General features: G+C 43.2%; 1 protein-coding gene across 1 annotated transcript in view; it reads left to right on the top strand.

The window, feature by feature from the left end:
* The first annotated feature begins 3,105 nt into the window (after window positions 1-3,105).
* Window positions 3,106-25,084, top strand: part of CRHBP (corticotropin releasing hormone binding protein) — a 43,937-nt gene continuing 21,958 nt past the window's right edge. The window contains exons 1-3 of the mRNA XM_063963701.1: window positions 3,106-3,349; window positions 3,600-3,690; window positions 4,337-4,494. Of these exons, the coding sequence (XP_063819771.1) occupies window positions 3,221-3,349; window positions 3,600-3,690; window positions 4,337-4,494 (378 nt within the window). The 5' untranslated portion in view covers window positions 3,106-3,220. The remainder of the gene's footprint in view (window positions 3,350-3,599; window positions 3,691-4,336; window positions 4,495-25,084) is intronic.

Below are 25,084 nucleotides of genomic sequence, written 5' to 3'. Positions count from 1 at the left end.
CCTGGTTGCTCCCATTGTGGCCCTGACAAAGAAAGGAGCGGATCCTACCAACTGGTCGCGTGAAGCGGAGTTGTCCTTTCGGGCCTTGAAACAAGCTTTTGTCTCGGCTCCAGTCCTTAGACATCCCAATCCAGGATTGCCCTTCGTGGTGGAGGTTGATGCCTCGGAGGTTGGAGTAGGGGCTATACTATCTCAAAAGGATCCAGAGTATTAGGAACTACATCCTTGTGCATTTATGTCTAGGAAATTCTCCTCCGCTGAATCCAACTATGACGTTGGTAACCGGGAACTACTGGCAATAAAATGGGCTTTCGAGGAGTGGAGGCATTGGCTGGAGGGAGCAACACATACCATTTCAGTATTGACTGACCATAAGAATCTGCAATACATCGAATCAGCTAAGCGGCTGAATGCCCGGCAGGCTCGTTGGGCTTTGTTCTTTACTCGTTTCAAGTTTATTATAACTTTCAGGCCAGGTTCCAAGAATACCAAGGCAGATGCTCTGTCACGCAGTTTTCTTCCGGTTCATGATAACAGTCCTGTTACTCCCATACTTCCATCTTCAGTCATTTGGGCAGGCCTCACACAAGATTTATTTACCCAGTTAAAACAGCTTCAACACCAATCTCCTGGAAATTCTCCTGCTGGTCGTCTTTACGTCCCTGAGTTCCTGAGAGCTAATGTTTTGACTGAGTTCCATGATAACAAAGTTTCCGGGCATCCAGGGATCTCTAAGACATTGGAGTTAGTCTCCCGCTCAGTATGGTGGCCTGGTCTTTCTAAAGACGTTAAGGAGTTTGTTTCTTCATGTCAGGTTTGTGCACAGCATAAGGTTCCCCGTTCCTTGCCTATCGGGCAACTTATGCCCTTGAATGTCCCTCTCAGGCCATGGTCTCATATTTCCATGGATTTTGTGGTGGACCTTCCCCTTTCAGCTATATGCAGAGTCATTTGGGTGGTAGTAGACCGTTTTAGCAAGATGGCTCATTTCATTGCCCTTCCCCGACTGCCATCTGCCCAAGGATTGGCAGTGTTGTTTCTCCGCCATATTTTCAGACTTCATGGGTTGCCCACTGATATTGTTTCTGATCGGGGTCCACAATTCGTTGCACAATTCTGGAAGTGTTTTTGTGCTTCATTAAAGATGAGATTGTCATTAACATCTGGTTACCACCCACAGTCCAACGGGCAAACCGAGCGAGTTAACCAATCATTGAAACAGTATTTGCGTTTGTACTCAGCCAAACTCCAGAATGATTGGTCCGAGTTTCTTCCATTAGCGGAGTTTGCTTACAATAATTCTTGTCATTCCTCCACCAACGTGTCTCCATTCTTTTCAGTTTTTGGTTTTCACCCCAGAGCTAATTCTTTTTTTTCAACATTCCTCAGTTTCCTCGCTAACCTTAACCTCCCATCTCAGAGCCATTTGGAAAAAAGTGCACCTTGCTCTCAGAAAAGCGGCCTTTCGTGAGAAAATTTTTTCTGACCGGCTCCGACGTCCTTGCAATTTTAAGGTGGGAGATAGGGTATGGTTGTCGACTCGTAACATTAGACTTCGACAATCTTCAGCTAGGTTGGGACCCAAATTTATTGGACCATTTCATATCATTAAAAAAGTTAACCCAGTTGCTTTCCGGTTACGTTTACCAAAATCTCTTCGGATTGGTAATACGTTTCATTGCTCCCTGTTGAAGCCATACATTTCTTCCAATAAATTTCCTCGGAAGATCTCTCAGGGAAGATCTCCAGTGGATGTACAGGGACAACAGGAGTTCCTGGTGGAGAAGGTTCTCGATTCCAAGTTGTCCAGGGGCCGGCTTTATTTTCTGGTTCACTGGAAAGGTTATGGTCCAGAGGAAAGGTCCTGGGTCCTGGATAAGGATCTTCATGCCCCAAGGCTCAAGAGGGCATTTTTTCGGGAGTTTCCTTGGAAGCCTGGCTTTAGGGGTTCCTTGACCCCTCCTCAAGGGGGGGGTACTGTTAGGCGCCGGGGTCCGCTCGTCGGTGCGGCCCGGCGCCTAGCAACCAGGGACGCCATACGCGGACAGCCGCCGGCTCCCTGGCAACGCTGGACGCCGGGCGCGCTGAGCCGCACGGACCCTAGCAACGGGGACGCCACTGGCGGACCGTGTTCCCCGTTGCTAGGTTTTAAGAGTTAATGTATTCTCCTGCTCTCTGGCCATGCAGCAAGGCAGCTGCATTCCATTCCAGCGCTCTGGTCCTTGTCATAAAATCTCCTCCGGTCAGGAGTGCTGGAATCATAACAGTAACATGATTTTGAGACAGATTGAATGTGGGGAACAAAGGACAGTTCAGAGTCAAGGATGACACCTAGGCAGAGAGCTTGTGGAGTAGGGATGATTGCTGAGTTCTCAACAGTGATAGAGATATCAGATTGGTAACTACTATTGGACAGTGGAAATCTAATTAACTCTGTTTTGGAAGTAATGAGTGTAATGTGGCGAGATGTCATCCAAGACGAAACGGCAGAAAGGTATACACTTGTGGGAACCACTGACATTATACAATCTCGCTCATTCTCTTCTCTCTCTCTCTCTCTCTCTCTCTCTCTCTCTCTGAGGGGACATTTATCAAGCCTTGCAGAGAGATAAATTGGAGTAGTTGCTCAAGGCAACCAATCAACCAATCAGCTTCTGTCATTTCAAAGACTGTGGCAGATACATTGCAGTTAGAAGCAGGTTGATTTGGGCAACATCTCTACTTTATCTCTCTCCAAGGCTTGATACATCCACCCGTTCTCTCTATTCAGCCCAAGTAATACACAGTTGCTGCAAGATCAAAAATTGTTTTGCAAATGTGATCAACTATAATTATTATTTCCTGATCAAACATAAAATACTAAAATCTAATGTCACCTAAAGTAATAACTTTATAAATTACAGTATTATAAAATAAAAATACAGAAAACATATACTGTGAATTCTCTCTAGCAAGGTGAATTACATGCTCTCTTTCCATTCCTAATATGCCATTTTATCCAGACCAGACAATTAAAAGTTTCACAATTAAAATATTTTATATTGGCCGGATTTGGTGTTCTTACATCTTGTCTTATACACACAATTTTTTTTCCAAACAGGGTAACCCATGGATACTGAGTTTCTATCAGTCACAGGACAATGTTCCTTCCCCTTCAATTTTCTATATAAAGGGGTCTGTCACGGAAACCCCTGTAGCTCCTCCTAGCACTAGCACAGACATGAAGGGATTGAAGCTAATGCACAGAGAGAGGAGAGCGCTCTGCAGCATGAACCATGCATCCAGGCTTCAGTGGCATGCTCTGCTCATCATCCTGGCAGCTCTCAGGGGACAGTGCAGGTACATACAGGTGAGATCATGCTTTTCATCATTGGCACCTGTCACAGGTGATATACAGTGCTGCAGGGATTAACAGAAGAAAACTTGCTAGCTCAGTTATGGAAAGTAGTTTAATACTGACTACATACACAGACATCCAGTATCCAAATGCCCAAAGTATTTATAAGACAAGACAAGAATAGTAGAACTAAAGTAACTTTATTTATAAGCAAAACTTTTTTCATTTGCATTAACTGTGTGTTATCTTTTTATTGCATTAGGTGAGAGATGCAACAGAAGACGCCCTTGTTCTTTTGAACACAGACATAAAAAGAGAATTATCTCAAGAACAGCTATATAGGAGGCCACTCAGTAAGTATTAGAATATATAAAAGCAGTTGGACTTATGGGAAAATAAACAAGAACATTCAATAAACAATGTAGAAGAAAAATTTCAAAATAGATTATACATTATATTGGTTGACTAGCTTCATTATATAAGATTGTGTCAATATTTTCTGTGCATTATGCACAGTTAATAGATAGATAGATAGATAGATAGATAGATAGATATATTCTTATTCCTTGATATAGTTGTGATCATAGATATTTTTTCCACCTTTTTAGATGATCCACTAGAAAATCACAGCATTCAAATGTAATTTTGTGCAATCTTTCTACCAACAAATTGTTAAAAATTGGAAAAAAATGTAAACCTCACTTTAAAATGTTAACAATATTTAAAATGTAAAACTTGCTTAATACACATGTAGACATCTCTCATGTACAATAGCCCCTGGAAGGAGTAGAACAATATATTAACAAATAAAAATACTGCATTTGCATGCTAAGCAACCTACTATATATATATAAACACAATAGGTATTACTAATGAACGAATAAATGCTTTTAATATGATAATAAATGTTTATATATCCCAGTTAGGATGCAGTTGCATGCAGAGCATACGTTTAATAAGATAATACATGTATGTATGTGTCTGCTATCTCTCCATTAGGATGCATTGACATGCTAAGTATTGACGGACAGTTCACGTTTAAAGCAGAACAACCTCAGCTACACTGCGCTCTATTCCTCATTGGAGACCCAGAGGAGTTCATCACTATTGAATATAATTTTGTAAATATAGACTGCCTTGGAGGAGACATTCTAAAGGTGGGTTTATATTTCAGGAATTTGAATGAGTATAGGGGTCTATTTACTAAGCTTTGGATGGAGATAAAGTCCATGGAGATAAAGTACCAGCCAATCAGCTCCTAACTGTCATTTTTCAAACACAGCCTGTGAAATGACAGACAGTGATTGGCAAGTACTTTATCTCCATGTGCATTATCTCCAGCCAAGGCTTAGTAAATAGACCTCTTAAACTCTTTGCAATGTACACAATGTAACAGGATTGTGACTAACTGCTGCTGGGGTCTGGGACTGAGGGTCGACAGCACAAAGGTCGACACACCTTAGGTCGACGCCAATTGGTCGACACACCTTAGGTCGACATGGACAAAAGGTCGACAGGAACAAGGTCGACATGGAAAAAGGTCAACATGAGTTTTTTATGTTTTTTTGGTGTCGTTTTCTTCGTAGAGTGACCGGGAACCCCAATTAGTGCACCGCGTCCCCTCGCATGGCTCGCTTCGCTCGCCATGCTTCGGGCATGGTGCCTTCGCTCCGCTACCGCTTCGCTCGGCGCACTTTACCGTTCCAATCGTAGTCCACGTGGATCGTTAAGTATGAAAAGGTTCAAAAAAAGAAAAAAATCATGAAAAACTCATGTCGACCTTTTGTCCATGTCGACCTTGTTCCTGTCGACCTTTTGTCCATGTCGACCTTTTGTCCATGTTGACCTAAGGTGTGTCGACCAATTGGCGTCGACCTAAGGTGTGTCGACCTTTGTGCTGTCGACCTGGAGTCCGGATACCCTGCTGCTGAACATCATGACCCAGCTTGCCCTTCTAACTGGTGTCTAGCAGGGCATGCTGGGATTTATAGTTCTGCAGGTTTGACAAACTTAGAATAAAAAGGGACATATAATCATATGTATATTATATGTACAATATATGTACTCTATATGGTGCCATTGTTTTGCTATGTTAATATGAGTATCTTCATGTTTGTATTTATTAATACAAAATAACTCTGTCATAGTAATTGCTGTGCTCAAATGAATTTACGATATAACAGCATCACTAAGTTTGTAAACAACTATATAAAATGTTTTAAGGATATCTGAGTACAGCAAACTGCATGAGGTACTAATTAAGTCACCTGTTCTTAAGCATGGATAGCCTTAAAAACCGAACTGTTATGGTACTTTGAGGGCTGAGTTTGGGAACGACTGAAATGGGACTGCATGCTTGAATGACATAACCTTGAAATTACTTTCTTATGCAACGTCTCAGGCATGGAAACAATGTTATACTGTAGTACAAGCACATTGCTGCAAAAAGTATTTTCATGTTTAAAAATGTAACTATGGGAAGTACAGTGTTTACGTGTAATCTGCGTTCAGGCTATGAGGGGTATCCAATTTGTTGCGATAATGTGATCTCTGATCGCGGCTAATGTTATCGCACCGATCTAAAAAAAAATCAGCTTATCGCAGCCTGCGCGCTTCCGTTTATCGCACCTATCCTATTCCAAAATAGTGATTACGGGATTTGCGTGATAATTCTAGCCTGCAAAAGCAGAGATAAGTATAGAAGAAAATGGGGAAATCTACCTGTACCCCCAAAAAGCCAAACTAATAGAGGAAAACATTATAGAAGTCTATTAGTAGCTATAATAAAACTATTTGGTGTAATTAAATTAGGGCAAATGGCTATTCTAGTAATTCTTTTTTTCAAATGTGGAAACATGTTAGAAAGCTCGTTTTCCTGCAAAATAAAGTGCTCGCATTAAATTTGGGGTACATAAAAATGGGTTTAAGTATTTAAATGGGTCATTATAGGGGACTTTTAAAACAAAGTGGAAACGGACCGATTGCTCCCACCTGCAAGCTTAAAAACACTTGTCCCACTCATAAAGCACACCAATATACCTCTCCCATACCTTGTACCCCAAGTTCCATCCCTCTGCATTTTTTTACCCCAAAAATGACTTGTCATTATTGGCCAATTAAAAATAAATAAATAAACTTCTAACTGTCTAATTAGTCATTCAGGGGGGTGTCCCATGGGTTCTGAACCAAATTCCAACAATTTTACCTTCATAGGGATTTTGCACTACTTATCACCTGCACAGAGCTGATGAAGATAAATCCGCAATAAACACTATGGAGACTTATCGTGTGCTTTATCCAACCCTTTATCCATTCCACTACTTCATTCTCTAAAGAATTTTAGTTTGCCAGTATAATATATTGTGGAATACTGAATCAAATACTTTGCTAAACTCTGAATATGCTACATCCACTGATCCACCTGATATACTACTTTAGATACTGAGTCATCCAAATCCACTAGACTTGTTTGAAATGACCTCCCAGCATCAAATCTATGCTGCCTGAAATCTTCTAATTTCTGTGATTCTAGTCAGTCATTCTTTTTCCAAATGATTCTAGAATCAATGGTTCTGCAGATAATGGGGTCTATTCAATAGAAGTAGGAATTGCCCTGAAGTCGGGAAGACGGCACTTTCCGACTTTTTTAGGTTGAATCAGGATTTGACCTATTCAATTCAGTTGCCGTTTTTCCGACTTGTCGGAAAACGCGGCGATCGGCGGATTAGCTACGGATCCACGTATTTTGTTGGATTTGCGGGCATTTCTGACAGGTTTTTTGCCCATTTTCGACATGCCGATCCAACTTTAAAAAAAGTTGGGTTGGCATTGTCGGAAATGGGCTAAACCTGTTGGAAATGCACAGAAATTGAATACTGATTGGTCGGATCCTCTCCATCAGAGAGGATCCGACAGGAATTGAATAGACTCCATAATATTCTTCCCTACTGTCATTTTGTGTTTTGAAGCAATATTTGTCATTCTTACAAGCTATCTATCTAAACAGCCTGGAATAAATACTTCAATACATCCTCCCACTATAGATTATATCCTTACTATTCCTCTTTTTTTTCACTTATGCCAGTATTGTTGTAACCCTTTTATACTGACTGCAGTTGTTTTCTGTTTTTTTTTTTGCTTGTTTGCTTTTCTTTTCAATTGTGTGAGATCTGTTTTAGATTAGCTTTATACGCTACTTTTGTCCTCTTCTGATTGGGTCTGTCTGTATTTCATATATGCAGGTTTTTCAGCACATTTAATAACTACAGTACTATGTGCAAATCCTTGTGGAACCATATTGGCTTTCTCTTCCTTTTGCTTAAACCATCTGGCTCAAATCTTTGTGTTTAATAAAATATTTTTTTAGCCCTGAACATAGGCGCTAGTACAGGGGGCAGCACAACCCCCCAAAAAAAACCCCATATCTTTGAGGTACCAGTCAAGGTACTGTTCAAAGAGCGCAGTGCGGCTGCCATCTACACTTAATGCGGGTAGTGTCAGGAGGGAGTTAATACCTTTTCTGGGCTGCTCCACCTCCTCCCTCCCCAGAGCCCTTCTCCGTCTGCCTCTAGGGACCCCCTGCACCCAGCTCCAGCCCCTACAGTGTGTACTTAGTTACTGTGGGCTGGCCCCTCCTCTGGGACCAGCCCTGCACCCTTCTCACCTCCTACTGCACATGTTCCTCCCCTCTTCCCGTCCCACCTTTGTCCTCCCCTTTATCAGCTCCCCTTTGTCCTCCCACTCCGTTCCCTCACAGTACCCTCAAACCTCCTCCATTTCCAACTGGGTTCAGCTGACAATGTACCCTGTAAAGTCTGCACTGCATACGCATCCAGGATCCATAGGATTGCATGGTTGTGTACGCTCCCGTGAACAGGTCACACGCGGGTGCAGCTAGTCGCACTTGCGATGAGGCTCTATGTGCGACCTGTACACTGATAGGCTGAGGGCAGCCGGATCTGTAGATAGCAGGGACGTGAACGTCACTGGTAGATAGATAGACATCTCTGCCATCAGGTAGGTGGTGTGGTGTTTATGTCCAGGTGACATGATTTCTTGCTGCCCCAACCAAAAAGGTTGTGGCACCCCTGGCCCTGAACCTATCTGTACTCATCCTATCAGACATTCACAGACAATAAATGATTTCTGCCTTGACTAAAGTCAAGCTTTCAGAAATATGTAACTTTAGTTTTGCTACTGTTCCTTTTACTGCTGATGGCATATTAAATGAAAATCACAGATGGTCATTAGGCCCCCTATTCTCACCTATAGACACATTTATTATTATGGGATAGATTTATTAAAGCTTCTAAAAATGTAAATAGAGGTGTTGCCAAAGCAACCAATTAGATTCTAGATATAATTTCTCTACTGCTTCCTAGAATCTGATTGGTTGCTATGATAGACAGAATCTGATTGGATGCTATAGGGAATACCCCCATGTGTTTGTTTTAGAAGCTTTAGTAATAATACCACTAAGTCTCCATTTGTGAGAACTGGATCTAGGTTTACTTTCTTGTTTGTTGTTTCCTAACTAATTGTTAGTAATCTAGTCTCTAGTGTTGTATTAAATTATGGGTGTCCAGTGAGTTTTGGGTTACATGTATGGAATGTGCTTCACAGAAAACAGTGAAGAAAAGTTTGGGTTGCTCAAGATAACTTGTCAAATGTAGGCTTTCATTTTAAAAACTGCACTAGAAAAATTACAGCATGTGTTTGGTGCTATGGCCTGCATCACATTATCTATATAGTAGAGATGAACGGGTTTTACTCGGATTTACCCGGATCTCCTTATTGGCTCACGGACGTCACGTGTTTTGGTTAGCCAATAAGAAAAATCCAGAAAAAAAGAACTTGCAATAATTCTGGCTTTAAGAACCGAGTAAATCCGAACCCGCTCATCTCTACGATATTGGTACCAGTGTCCTTAAGAAATAATTAAGTTATTTTCTTTGTAAACCTGATTCAGAGTGGCACGTAAAGTGGCCACAATTGTGGCTGCTTGTATCTATTTATAAACAAATGTGATTTTTGCTAGAGATGAGCGGGTTCGGTTTTACTCGGATTTACTAGGAGTTACCCGAATCTCCCTATTGGCTATCAAACGTCATGTGTTTTGGTTAGCCAATAAGAAAAATCCAGAAAATAAGAAATGGCGATAATTCTGGTGTAAAGAACCAAGTTAATCCGAACCCGCTCATCTCTAATTTCTGCCTATATTCAGTCAGCATTATCATGAGCACATACTTCTACCCGCCCTATCCGTGGAGCAGGAGATCTGACCACAGTCGGATTGACCTCTGCATACACTCACCTCAACATGCCCACAGCAAACTTGTATACAGTGAAGCCGGAAAGTTTTAGCAGCACTTCACTTTTTCTACATTTTGTTATATTACAGCATTATTCCAAAATGGAATAAATTCATTTTTTCCCTCAAAATTCTACACACGATACCCCATAATGACAACGTGAAAAAAGGTTTTTGAGATTTTTGCAAATGTATTAAAAATAAAAAACTAAGAAATCACATGTACATTAGTATTCACAGCCTTTGCTCAGTACTTTGCTGATGCACCTTTAGCAGCAATTACAGCCTCAAGTATTTTTGAATATGATGCCACAAGCTTGGTACACCTATCTTTGTGCAGTTTTGCCAATTCCTCTTTGCAGTACCTATCAAGCTCCATCAGGTTGGATGGGAAGCGTCGGTGCACAGCCATTTTCAGATATCTCCAGAGATGTTCAATTGGATTCAAGTCTGGGCTCTGGTTGGGCCACTCAAGGACATTCACAGAGTTGTCCTGAAGCCACTCCTTTGATATCTTGGCTGTGTGCTTAGGGTCGTTGTCCTACTGAAAGATGAACCGCCACCCATCTGAGGTCAAGAGCGCTCTGGAGCAGGTTTTCATCCAAGATGTCTCTGTACATTTCTGCATTCATCTTTCCCTCTATCCTGACTAGTCTCCCAGTTCCTGCCACTGATAAACATCCCCACAGCATGATGCTGCCACCACCACGCTTCACTGTGGGGATGGTATTGGCCTGGTGATGAGGCCTGGTTTCCTCAAAACATGACACCGGGCATTCACACCAAAGATTTCAATCTATGTCTCATCAGACCAAAGAATTTTGTTTCTCATGGTCTGAGAGTCCTTCAGGTGCATTTTGGCAAGATCCAGGCAGGCTGCCATGTGCTTTTTACTAAGGAGTGGCTTCCATCTGGCAGTTTACCATACAGGTCTGATTGATGGATTGCTGCAGAGATGGTTGGCCTTCTGGAAGGTTCTCCTCTCTCCACAGAGGAATGCTGTAGCTCTGACGGAATGACCATTGGGTTCTTGGTTACCTACCTGACTATGGCTTTTCTCTCCCGATCGCTCAGTTTAGTCTGCCGGCCAGTTCTAGGAAGAGTCCTTGTGGTTCCAAACTTCTCCAATTTATGGATGATGGAGGCCACTGTACGCATTGAGACCTTCAAAGCAGCAGATCATTTTCTGTACCCTTCCCCAGATTTGTACCTCAAGACAATCCTGTCTCGGAGGTCTACAGACAATTACTTTCACTTCATCCTTGGTTTGTGCTCAGACATGCACTGTCAAGTGTGGGACCTTATATAGACAGGGGTGTGCCTTTCCAAATCATGTCCAATCAACTGAATTTACCACAGGTGGACTCGAATTAAGCTGTAGAAACATCTCCAGGATGATCAGTGGAAACAGGATGCACCTCAGCTCAATTTTGAGCTTCATGGCAAAGTCTGTGAATACTTATGTACATGTGATTTCTTAGTTTTTTATTTTGAATAAATTTGCAAAAATCTCAAAAAAACTTTTTTCACATTGTCATTATGGGGTATCGTGTGTAGAATTTTGAGGGAAAAAATGAATTTATTCCATTTTGAAATAAGGCTGTAACATACCAAAATATGGAAAAAGTGAAGCGCTGTGAATACTCTCCGGATGCACTGTATGTGCGAACGACCCTTTACCACCCAGTTACACCCACTCTGTCGCAAGTGGAGAAATCACTGAGATCTTATGATTCTGAATCCCATGTTTTTGCTAGAAATTGTGTACCCAGGCTCCCATACATGCGCAGTTTGTTATAAACCACGATATCCCTATGTGCAACTCTGACTCAGGCCCTTAGTATTTCTGCCATAATAATTGGAATGTTGTTTTACTGCACAACTAAGATGACAAAGAACACGAAACAAAAAATGTCTCCAAAGGTCTGTCGCTATTAACACTTGTTGGTGAACACGAAACAAAAAATGCCTCCAAAGGTTTGTCGCTATTAGCACTTGTTGGTGTTATGTGGGTGGGAAGTACAAAGGGGATGTGTATGTACAACCACTATGCAACAGGGACAGATTAAGAGAGGAGGGTCCCCTCCTTTCTCCATGGCCCAGCTGCCAGTAGACTCTGGCCCTTGCAATGTTCCTGGCGATTTCTGTACTGCGTATGTACAAATTGTGGGGGAAATGGTGGCTGCGCCATTTTCTTGGTAATTTGGGCAGCGCCGAAGTGGAACTTCAGAGAATTAAGTATATTAAATGGGCGCAGGGTGTGCGGCATGGGCACATTGGACCCAGGGGCCCATGTGCACTGCACTCTGCACATTATGGAGACATAAAGGCCAGCTAGTGCATGCATGCATACAAGAGACACTGATCTTCTGAAGTAGTACTGTAGGTAAAACCTTACCGCTCCGGGCCAGTATTACTGGGAAAGCTGAGTACCACTCTGCTGCCTCTGAGATATTGGTTTTGTTTCTGATCTTTTATAAACACTCATTGGAGCAAAAATTACTTAATGAGGTGTCAACAAAAACAGAGTTATTGCTGCATCCAGGGTTCTAATGAAAAAGGGATCCCTAAGAGGCCCATTTATCAATGAGTGATAAAAACTCATTGTGAATGATAAAACTTGTTGCATATGATAAATGATGCTCCAGCCAATCATCTCCCAACTCTCATTTTTAAAACACATCAAGCAATTTCACCACCTGTCCTCTTTAGAAGGTCTGAAACATCTGACACTAAGGCTGGGTACACACTAAGCGACGTGTTCCCAGCCCCACATCACTGCTGATGGAGCCTGGCATGCGGCAAGTGCATACACACTTGCCGGTGCTGGGTCTGATGGGGGGGGGGGGGTGGCGTGATATGCTGCGCGGCCGACAGGGAATGTCCCTAGCATATCATGGGTACACACTGGATGATGTGCCTGATATGTCATTACAATCCGTGGGATCAGGCGACATATTGTCAAGTGTGTGCCCAGTCATTGGGGTCTATTTACTAAGCCTTGGATGGAGATAAAGTCGATGGATTTGACGGTGATAAAGTACCAGCCAATCGGCTAATAACTGCCATGCCACAGGGTGTGTTTGAAAAATGACAGTTAGGAGTTGATTGGCTGGTATTTTATCTCCGTCCACTTTATCTTCATCCAAGGCTTAGTAAATAGACCCCTTAGTGTGGGAATTAGTGTTCCTTTTGACCGAACTCAATAGAAAATGTCCATCTCTATAAATGATATATCCTGTAAATGGTTTGGAGGGATTCAGCACAACGGTTGGAGAATTGGAAGGCGGAGCACACAATGACAGGACAAAATGTATATCTATGAATCAACACTTGGCAAGTGAGTTTAGCATGAATATCCTGTCCCACACTCATCTATGACTCCAAAATGCCATATAAAGGGAGAGGTGGGAAGTATTGTTTTGTTGCCAGGGAGATTCTACCCTACACTCCTCCTGAGTAACTTGAACAGCTGATTTTATAGTGGTCCCAGTATAAAGTTCAATCAGAGTTATGTTAAATTATTTATATGAAACAGGAACATGATCCTATTTAATAGAGAACTACACTCATTAATAATAGTCCCCATAGTCATTAAATATTAGTTAATCCCTTAGGTCATGTTTACAGACATATTATCACTCTTGGCTAACTTCCTGGAAATAAATTTTAAAGGGAAAATATAACTTATTTATCTGCCAGAATTATGTACTCTTAATTTTATACTGGAACATCAGGCTCCAGTGCCGTAACTAGGCATTTTAGCGCTGTGTGCATGAAACTGCATTGACGCCCCCCTATGCAAGATAGAGGCAGTGCAAAAAATATATAGAGGCGAGGTTTCATGGGAAAGGGGCACAAAATAATACCAATTCATACGACGGTGCACAGTAGTCTCCATTATTCAAATTACGCTGCACAGTAGCGCCACTACACCAGGTGGAGCCCCTTTTTACACATTACGGCAGACAGCGTCCCTTTTTACACTTTACGGCAGACAGCATCCCCCTTTTTACACATTACGGCAGACAGCGTCCCCTTTTTTACACATTACGGCAGACAGCATCCTCCTATTACACATTACGGCAGACAGCGTCCTCTTATTACACATTATGGCAGACAGTGTCCCCTTTTTACACATTACGGCAGACAGCTCCCCCTTTTTACACATTACGGCAGACAGCGTCCCCCTTTTTACACATTACGACAGACAGCGTCCCCCTTTTTACACATTACGGCAGAAGAGAGAGAAAAAGAGAGAGAGAGAGATACTTACTATTTCTCCCTGCTGGCAGTCAGGCTCCTCGTGCTGGCAGAGATCCCGGGCAGCTGCAGGGGAGAAGGAGGAGGAGGGAGGGGGACTGGAGATGCAGCAGTGCTATGTCATTAGTAGTAGCGCCGCTGCAGCAGCCCCCTCTCCTTCCGCATTGGCTGCCCGCCGCTGTGAATGCTGGGATGAGGAAAGCGCATCCCAGCATTCTCAGCAGCGCCGGGCAGCCAATACGGAAGGAGAGGGGAGTGCTGTAGCGGCGTTACTACAAATGACATAGCGCTGCTGCAGCTCCAGTCCCCCTCCCTTTTCCTCCTTCTCTGCCTCTGGCGCTGCTTTCTCGGTAGCGTCTAGATTACCTTCAACATAGACACAACCCTGCTCTCTCCTCCAGCGCAGCGCACGGCAAAAAAATGGCGGCTTGTAATGAGTCAATTTGACTCATTACAAGCTGCTGGCTGTGCGCCCTCTGGGTAACTGCGCTGTGTGCCAGGCACACCTGGCACACAGGTAGTTACGGCGCTGTCAGGCTCTAAGATGTTTCTCAGAGAATCTTTTTTTTTTTTTTTCAAACTATTTTTATTGAATGCCGTATTATATTTCCTGTGAGAGTAAACTGAAATATGTGCGATATACTCCAGTTAAATATTTAGGGTGACTGACAAAGTATAATGGTATGGCATCGAAGGGTATACATTGGTTTAGAAATTTCTGTTAATAAGATTTCCAACTGCAATTCCAAATAATTCCAAATAATAATAATAATAATAATAATAATAATATTATATAACTTTTCTACCAGTATGACTTAAAAATACAAAACAAGCTTAACAGAGGAGAGAACTAAGCATTTTTTTTTTTTTAGGGACTAAAAATACATTTATGAAATGCTAAAGTAAGGCGGTAAGTCTTGAGTCCATTTTTAAAGTATTCTAAAGTGGAGGCCTCTGAATCTGTGCGGGGCAGCGAGTTCCATAAAGTCGGAGCTGCAAAGCTAAAAACTTGGCTCCCAGATAAATAAATGTAGCTAGATTCTAGGAACTGATAATAGTCCTTCATCTACAGATTGCGGTAAGCGAGCAGTACAGTGAGGGATCAGAAGCTGCTTCAGGTACCATGGGCCTTGGATATGTCAGGCTTTGAAAGTCAGTAAACAAATCTTGAAACAAATTTTTCACCTTACTGGGACCAGTGAGGGAGAATGGGTAATGAACTGGGATGCAGTCAATATACCTGCTGCTGGGATCCTGGCGTCAGGAGCCCGAAGCCGGAATCCCACCAGCCAGTGAATTACCGACACCTGGAATCCCGACAAATGCTGGGTATTTCCACTCGGTTGGTGGGTCCATGCTACCAGCTGAAGGGGAAGAGAACCTGTGGCAAGTGCAGCGAGCCCGCAAGAAAACTCGCTGCCGGGATATCATATGTATTCCAATGAGATGACAACTTAAACAGTCAGTATGAAAGTTAAAAAAAATGTTTTGAACAGATTGAGAACCCGATAAGAACAATAGGCATGTCCACATAACGCCATATAACATTAATTTGGAGTACATACATTGGCGTTTCTATCATGGGTGCAATGTGTGCGGTGCACACGGGCCCCTGGGTCCAGGGGGATCCAACACTGCACACATTGCACCCATATTTTAGTACTCACCTCTCCGGAGTCCAGTATCGGGCTCTGCAGCTGCAGTCAACGTGCAAGAAAATCCCTTTCAAAATGGCCACGCACATGCACAGTACGAATTTTGTCTCCAGAACATGGCAGGCGCCATGTTTCCAGAGACATGCGCAGTAGGCTCCAGCACAATGCCGTAGCCTACGGCTCCATGGAGAGGAGGAGGCCCACCCTGAGTCTGCACATGGGCCCCCTCCTCTCTTAAGATGCCCCTGAGTACATATAGTAGAAAAATAAAAGGGTTTAATCAAGTTCTAACCCTTCGAATTACAAACATATATGCTGAAGCACTGAGTAATGACCGTATCCATGTTTGTACTTGTGATATAATATCTGCATTAAATTCATTGTGAGCTGCCAAGCCCCCAAGTCTCCATCAAGGACACACAATCAAATATAGTGTGTAGAAAAATCCATGTTCATTTCTGCTTTGTTTAATGTATTGTATACCTTTGGTTTAAATACTCATTGCATTTACAGTCTCAACACTAATGCTTAATACCAGCTTTTAATAATATACTACTGTAGTTTGATAGATTTGTCAGTATGCGGTAATACTATTCTCCAGGGTAAAGCAAAACAATGGGTCTGATTCAGAGTTGTACGCTAATGAATGCAATTATGATTTTCTAGGCTATGGAACGGCTGATGTTAGCAAGTGAAGCTGCCATCAAGAAATGAAATGAGATGCTCACTGAAGCTATCACTAATCCAATAAAAAGCACAATGGATCATTTGAAATTCACTTCCCTTCAGATTTTGTGGGAGATGAATCATATCTCCTAAGGAGGAAAAATGGAGAAATTGCCCATATCAACCAATCAGATTACAGCTATTGTATTATAGGATAAATTATACCCAAAAACTGATTGGTTCCTCCTGAAAATTTCTCCACTTTTCCTCTTGAGATGGTTTGAAACATCTCCCCTTTTGGTTAGAATTGCCTTTCAGACCCTGGCTAGTCCAAACATTCTTTCATGAACCTTCTTCAAATTCAGGTCCTCTCTGTTTCATGCTGGTAATTTCCAGGGCAGATTCTAGACAATTTGGCTCCCAGTACGAACAGTAAAAAATGCTATTGGGGGTCTATTCATAAGGCAGAGAAAAGCCCTGTTTTGCGTTAAACAGGGTTTTTATTCTGCTTACCACAATTCACAGAGTGGGTTACCATGGAGAAGTCCCTAACTTCTCCAGCGACACCCCCACTCTTTGCCTGAATCACATCACCAGACTTTAGTATGGTGAGTGCTATTCATGAAGGAGCGGAAAGCTCAGCTTTCCACTTCTCCATTGAGTTTAGGGTCGTCATCTCAGTCTAGCGTAACCTGAACTGTGGTGCGGTAACTGCAGGTAAGCTCAGTGCTTCCCTGCTCGCTGTCCGCACCCGGTGCTGGCTCTGCTCCCCTGACCACTCATCAGGCACTGCGGCCATCCGGGAGGTCAGCCTGCGGCGCATGCGCAGAAGGATTTGCCATCTGACTTCAGGACCGCAGAGAGGGATTGCCGGATGAAGAGAATGCCGCTGGAGCCTGGAACACTGCATCGCTTTGCTGGAAGGGTGAGTATACATGAATTGCTACTTATAACAGCTATATATCGCATCGAACCGATGCAATGATAGGTATCAATTCATTTTTTGTTTTCTTTATGAATAGACCCCTTAATATGATGACCTTCCCCCTCCCAAGATACCCTTTAGATGGATCATCTAAGGAGGAAGTGAAGCTACCCAAACTGACCTTGGCTCAGAAGAGACTCACAATGGATTTATTCCTCATAACTCTGCTTAAATTACACAAGGCAGGGACCTGGAAGTGAGTTGAAGATGGCAAGAAGTCATCGGAGGTTGGTCAACTGCATAGAAAGGTAGCACATACAGTCGGTTGCTGGTTAAGAAAGAAGACATGACAAATTTGTAGGGGAAGAGGTTGGGGGTTTGGACTGTGAAAGATAAAGTGTGATTGCTAGAGCTGCCTAGTTTAAAGCTGTGGTGAGTGCAGTGTTGTAAAGAAAGTACATCATCAGGGCAGGATACAGTAGAAACGGGAAAGAGGAGCCATTGAAGCTAGGCACAGATATGGATTATGTCAAAGGAATTAAAGTGTATCTGTGTCATAGACTTGAGTGTAGGGGAAATACAGCCTGCAAGGAAAGGAGGTTGTAGTTAGAGAGAATGAAGATTGAGTTGATGAAGCCAGATATCACACAAGAACACTAGGTCCAGGGGGTGTATATTGTGATGGGTAAGAGATAATGTCTACTGAGAAAGATCACAGGAGGAAGTAAGCGTGAGGAGTTTAGAGGTGGCAATGTCTTCAGAGTTGTTGGTGATTTTGTTGAAACCCATAGAATAGGTAGTAGTGGTGGATGCTTTATAAGTATTGTTTTTATTTTCTCCAGACATCAAGAGAATCAAGCAAGAGGGTTACAGAGTAGTATAACACGCACAGGGTGGAGAGTAGATATCATGGATCAGTTTGTGGTGTTGAACCCACACAGGATCAAAAACAGGAGATGGTGTCACTTTCTTGATGTGACATGGGTGCTGTATCAAATGTCTGAATTCAATTATAAGAATCAGTTTGCTTTCAAAGCTTCCATTGCTTGAGCATTGATCAATGCTGGCTCTATGGAGCAATGTCAAAGAGGCAGATTAAGTAAGACACCACCTCTGTTAAAGCGTAGGGCCATGTCACAGGCACCCCCATGACAATCAGGTTCAATGTGGGAAATCACTGGCCAAAGCTTATGGATGTCAAACATGCTAACAGGTGCCACAATGCAGCTTGTACACGTAAAACTAAGTACTGTATATCTACATGCAGTGTTTTGAGCTTTTGTGTCCAGGGTGCTACTCCAACTTTCATTCTAAGTGTTAAAATCCATCAAATTCAGTTCGTGAAAAAGGCTAACTTTCTAGTTATGAATCAAACTGAGAAGTAAATGAAGATATTTGTGTCATAAATACTGAAGAGATTTTTGATTATGGATGAATGTATCCATAAATAGGCAGTAGCAACATGATAAAATCAAACTGAACTATACCAGACATTTGTTTTTTTACTTTACCTTACTTTTTTTTTCAAAAAAAATGACAAAAAAACCCTTTCAAGGTTAAATACTGTTCCATAATAATAGGGCATTTTTTTTAAATGTTGCAGCTGCATGGTGTCCACTCAAGTGGACACGTGTATAACTTCTTTAGTTTTATAGTAAAAAAAAACCTTTTGAAAATGTAAAAAAACTTGCATTAGGTTATCATGATTCATGCATGCAAGAGTTAATTATAGATAATAAGAACACAAATGCTATTTTTTTTAATAGCAGCTTCTACAATATTTAGGATACTATAGCAGAGGTTCCCAAACTGTGTGCCGTTGCTCCCTGGGGTGCCTCGGGACACTTGCAGGGGTGCCCTGGGTTGGTGGGCAAGGACCAATTCAAATTATTCATGGTCAATATAATTAATGATGAGCGGGTTCGGTTTCTCGGAAACCGAACCCCCCCGAACTTCACCCTTTTTACACGGGTCCGAGGCATACTCGGATTCTCCCGTATGGCTCGGTTAACCCGAGCGTGCCCGAACGTCATCATCCCGCTGTCGGATTCTCGCGAGATTCGGATTCTATATAAGCAGCCGCGCGTCGCTGCCATTTTCACTCGTGCATTGGAAATGTTAGGGAGAGGACGTGGCTGGCGTCCTCTCCGTGTATTGTTGATGCAAATATTTGTGCTTGCTTTACTTATTGCTTAATTGTGGGGACTGGGGAGCAGCTGTATATTAATATAGGAGGAGTACAGTGCAGAGTTTTGCTGATCAGTGACCACCAGTTTTATCCGTTCTCTGCATGAAAAAAACGCTCCTTATCTGTGCTCAGTGTGCTGCATATATCTGTGCTCACACTGCTTAATTGTGGGGACTGGGGAGCAGCTGTATTAGATAGCAGGAGTACAGTGCAGAGTTTTGCTGACAGTGACCACCAGTATACGTTGTCTGCCTGAAAAACACTCCATATCTGTGCTCAGTGTGCTGCTTTATTGTGGGGACTGGGGACCACCAGTATAATATTATATAGGAGGAGTACAGTGCAGAGTTTTGCTGACCAGTGACCACCAGTATACTGTACGTTGTCTGCCTGAAAAACACTCCATATCTGTGCTGCATTGTAGACAGTATATAGTAGGAGTACAGTGCATAATTTTGCTGACCACCACTATATAATATATAGGAGTATGGTACAGAAGGCCACTGCTGTACCTACCTCTGTGTCGTCAAGTATACTATCCATCCATACCTGTGGTGCATTTCAGTTTTGCACAGTTTGCTGACCACCAGTATATAATATATAGCATTACGGTACAGTAGGCCACTGCTGTACCTACCTCTGTGTCGTCAAGTATACTATCCATCTACATTCTATACCTGTGGTGAATTTTAGTTTTGCAGTTTGCTGACACAGTGACCACCAGTATATATAGCAGTACGGTACGGAAGGCCACTGCTGTACCTACCTCTGTGTCGTCAAGTATACTATCCATCTACATTCTATACCTGTGGTGCATTTTAGTTTTGCAGTTTGCTGACACAGTGACCACCAGTATATATAGCAGTACGGTACGGAAGGCCACTGCTGTACCTACCTCTGTGTCGTCAAGTATACTATCCATCTACATTCTATACCTGTGGTGCATTTTAGTTTTGCAGTTTGCTGACACAGTGACCACCAGTATATAGAGCAGTACGGTACGGAAGGCCACTGCTGTACCTACCTCTGTGTCGTCAAGTATACTATCCATCTACATTCTATACCTGTGGTGCATTTTAGTTTTGCAGTTTGCTGACACAGTGACCACCAGTATATATAGCAGTACGGTACGGAAGGCCACTGCTGTACCTACCTCTGTGTCGTCAAGTTTACTATCCATCTACATTCTATACCTGTGGTGCATTTTAGTTTTGCAGTTTGCTGACACAGTGACCACCAGTATATATAGCAGTACGGTACGGAAGGCCACTGCTGTACCTACCTCTGTGTCATCAAGTATACTATCCATCTACATTCTATACCTGTAGTGCATTTTAGTTTTGCAGTTTGCTGACACAGTGACCACCAGTATATATAGCAGTACGGTACGGAAGGCCACTGCTGTACCTACCTCTGTGTCGTCAAGTATACTATCCATCTACATTCTATACCTGTGGTGCATTTCAGTTTTGCAGTTTGCTGACAGTGACCACCAGTATATATAGCAGTACGGTACGGAAGGCCACTGCTGTACCTACCTCTGTGTCGTCAAGTATACTATCCATCTAGATTCTATACCTGTGGTGCATTTTAGTTTTGCAGTTTGCTGACAGTGACCACCAGTATATATAGCAGTACGGTATGGTAGGCCACTGCTGTACCTACCTCTGTGTCGTCAAGTATACTATCCATCTAGATTCTATACCTGTATTGCATTTCAGTTGTGCAGTTTGCTGACACAGTGACCACCAGTATATATAGCAGTACGGTACGGAAGGCCACTGCTGTACCTACCTCTGTGTCGTCAAGTATACTATCCATCTAGATTCTATACCTGTGGTGCATTTTAGTTTTGCAGTTTGCTGACAGTGACCACCAGTATATATAGCAGTACGGTACGGTAGGCCACTGCTGTACCTACCTCTGTGTCGTCAAGTATACTATCCATCTACATTCTATACCTGTGGTGCATTTTAGTTTTGCAGTTTGCTGACAGTGACTACCGGTATATATAGCAGTACGGTACGGTAGGCCACTGCTGTACCTACCTCTGTGTCGTCAAGTATACTATCCATCTAGATTCTATACCTGTGGTGCATTTTAGTTTTGCAGTTTGCTGACACAGTGACCACCGGTGTATATATAGCAGTACGGTACGGAAGGCCACTGCTGTACCTACCTCTGTGTCGTCAAGTATACTATCCATCTACATTCTATACCTGTGGTGCATTTTAGTTTTGCAGTTTGCTGACAGTGACCACCAGTATATATAGCAGTACGGTACGGAAGGCCACTGCTGTACCTACCTCTGTGTCGTCAAGTATACTATCCATCTAGATTCTATACCTGTGGTGCATTTTAGTTTTGCAGTTTGCTGACAGTGACCACCAGTATATATAGCAGTACGGTACAGAAGGCCACTGCTGTACCTACCTCTGTGTCGTCAAGTATACTATCCATCTAGATTCTATACCTGTGGTGCATTTTAGTTTTGCAGTTTGTTGACAGTGACCACCAGTATATATAGCAGTACGGTACGGTAGGCCATACTGCTGTACCTACCTCTGTGTCGTCAAGTATACTATCCATCTAGATTCTATACCTGTGGTGCATTTCAGTTGTGCAGTTTGCTGACACAGTGACCACCAGTAAATATAGCAGTACGGTACGGTAGGCCACTGCTGTACCTACCTCTGTGTCGTCAAGTATACTATCCATCTACATTCTATACCTGTGGTGCATTTTAGTTTTGCAGTTTGCTGACACAGTGACCACCAGTATATATAGCAGTACGGTATGGTAGGCCACTGCTGTACCTACCTCTGTGTCGTTAAGTATACTATCCATCTAGATTCTATACCTGTGGTGCATTTCAGTTGTGCAGTTTGCTGACACAGTGACCACCAGTATATATAGCAGTAGGGTACGGAAGGCCACTGCTGTACCTACCTCTGTGTAGTCAAGTATACTATCCATCTAGATTCTATACCTGTGGTGCATTTTAGTTTTGCAGTTTGCTGACAGTGACCACCAGTATATATAGCAGTACGGTACGGTAGGCCACTGCTGTACCTACCTCTGTGTCGTCAAGTATACTATCCATCTACATTCTATACCTGTAGTGCATTTTAGTTTTGCAGTTTGCTGACAGTGACTACCAGTATATATAGCAGTACGGTACGGTAGGCCGCTGCTGTACCTACCTCTGTGTCGTCAAGTATACTATCCATCTAGATTCTATACCTGTGGTGCATTTCAGTTGTGCAGTTTGCTGACACAGTGACCACCAGTATATATAGCAGTACGGTACGGATGGCCACTGCTGTACCTACCTCTGTGTCGTCAAGTATACTATCCATCTAGATTCTATACCTGTGGTGCATTTTAGTTTTGCAGTTTGCTGTCAGTGACCACCAGTATATATAGCAGTACGGTACGGTAGGCCACTGCTGTACCTACCTCTGTGTCGTCAAGTATACTATCCATCTACATTCTATACCTGTGGTGCATTTCAGTTGTGCGCAGTATATATAGTAGTAGGCCATTGCATTGATACTGGCATATAATTCCACACATTAAAAAATTGAGAACAAAAATGTGGAGGTTAAAATAGGGAAAGATCAAGATCTGCTTCCACCTCGTGCTGAAGCTGCTGCCACTAGTCATGGCCGAGACGGTGAAATGCCATCAACGTCGTCTGCCAAGGCCGATGCCCAATGTCATAGTAGAGAGCATGTAAAATCCAAAAAACAAAAGTTCAGTAAAATGACCCAAAAATCAAAATTTAAAGCGTCTGATGAGAAGCGTAATCTTGCCAATATGCCATTTACGACACGGAGTGGCAAGGAACGGCTGAGGCCCTGGCCTATGTTCATGGCTAGTGGTTCAGAGTCACATGAGGATGGAAGCACTCATCCTCTCGCTAGAAAAATGAAAAGACTTAAAATCACAAATCCCCAAGGAGAGTCCAATTGTGTCGGTTGCGATGCCTGACCTTCCCAACACTGGACGGAAAGAGCTTGCGCCTTCCACCATTTGCACGCCCCCTGCAAGTGCTGGAAGGAGCACCCGCAGTTCAGTTCCTGATAGTCAAATTGAAGATGTCACTGTTGAAGTACACCAGGATGAGGATATGGGTGTTGCTGGCGCTGGGGAGGAAATTGACAAGGAGGATTCTGATGGTGAGGTGGTTTGTTTAAGTCAGGCACCCGGGGAGACACCTGTTGTCCGTGGGACGAATATGGCCATTGACATGCCTGGTCAAAATACAAAAAAAATCAGCTCTTCGGTGTGGAATTATTTCAACACAAATGCGGACAACAGGTGTCAAGCCGTGTGTTGCCTTTGTCAAGCTGTAATAAGTAGGGGTAAGGACGTTTACCACCTCGGACCATCCTCCCTTATACGTCACCTGCAGCGCATTCATCATAAGTCAGTGACAAGTTAAAAAACTTTGGATGACAGCGGAAGCAGTCCACTGACCACTAAATCCCTTCCTCTTGTAACCAAGCTCCTGCAAACCACACCACCAACTCCCTCAGTGTCAATTTCCTCCTTACCCAGGAAAGCCAATAGTCCTGCAAGCCATGTCACTGGCAAGTCTGACGAGTCCTCTCCTGCCTGGGATTCCTCCCATGCATCCTTGAGTGTAACGCCTACTGCTGCTGGCGCTGCTGTTGTTGCTGCTGGGAGTCGATCGTCATCCCATAGGGGAAGTCGGAAGACCACTTGTAGTACTTCCAGTAAGCAATTGACTGTCCAACAGTCCTTTGCGAGGAAGATGAAATATCTCAGCAGTCATCTTGCTGCAAAGCAGATAACTCAGGCCTTGGCAGCCTGGGCGGTGAGAAACGTGGTTCCGGTATCCACCGTTAATTCAGAGGCAACTAGAGACTTGATTGAGGTACTGTGTCCCCGGTACCAAATACCATCTAGGTTCCATTTCTCTAGGCAGGCGATACCGAAAATGTACACAGAAATCAGAAAAAGAGTCACCAGTGTCCTAAAAAATGCAGTTGTACCCAATGTCCACTTAACCACGGACATGTGGACAAGTGGAGAAGGGCAGACTCAGGACTATATGACTGTGACAGCCCACTGGGCAGATGTATTGCCTCCCGCTGCAAGAACAGCAGCGGCGGCACCAGTAGCAGCATCTCGCAAACGCCAACTCGTTCCTAGGCAGGCTACGCTTTGTATCACCGCTTTCCAGAAGAGGCACACAGCTGTCAACCACTTACGAAAACTGAGGAAGATCATCGCAGAATGGCTTACTCCAATTGGACTCTCCTGGGGATTTGTGACATCGGACAACGCCAGCAATATTGTGCGTGCATTACATCTGGGCAAATTCCAGCACGTCCCATGTTTTGCACATACATTGAATTTGGTGGTGCAGAATTATTTAAAAAACGACAGGGGTGTGCAAGAGATGCTGTTGGTGGCCCGAAGAATTGCGGGCCACTTTCGGCATTCAGCTACCGCGTGCCGAAGACTGGAGCACCACCAAACATTCCTGAACCTGCCCTGCCATCATCTGAAACAAGAGGTGGTAACGAGGTGGAATTCAACCCTCTATATGCTTCAGAGGATGGAGGAGCAGCAAAAGGCCATTCAAGCCTATACGTCTGCCCACGATATAGGCAAAGGAGGGGGAATGCACCTGACTCAAGCGTAGTGGAGAATGATTTCAACGTTGTGCAAGGTTCTGCAACCCTTTGAACTTGCCACACGTGAAGTC

Source organism: Pseudophryne corroboree, chromosome 1, assembly GCF_028390025.1.
Source record: "Pseudophryne corroboree isolate aPseCor3 chromosome 1, aPseCor3.hap2, whole genome shotgun sequence".
NCBI classification, from domain to species: domain Eukaryota; kingdom Metazoa; phylum Chordata; class Amphibia; order Anura; family Myobatrachidae; genus Pseudophryne; species Pseudophryne corroboree.
Note: the sequence above shows the minus strand (reverse complement) of the source record. Positions and strands in the feature narration are given on the sequence as shown.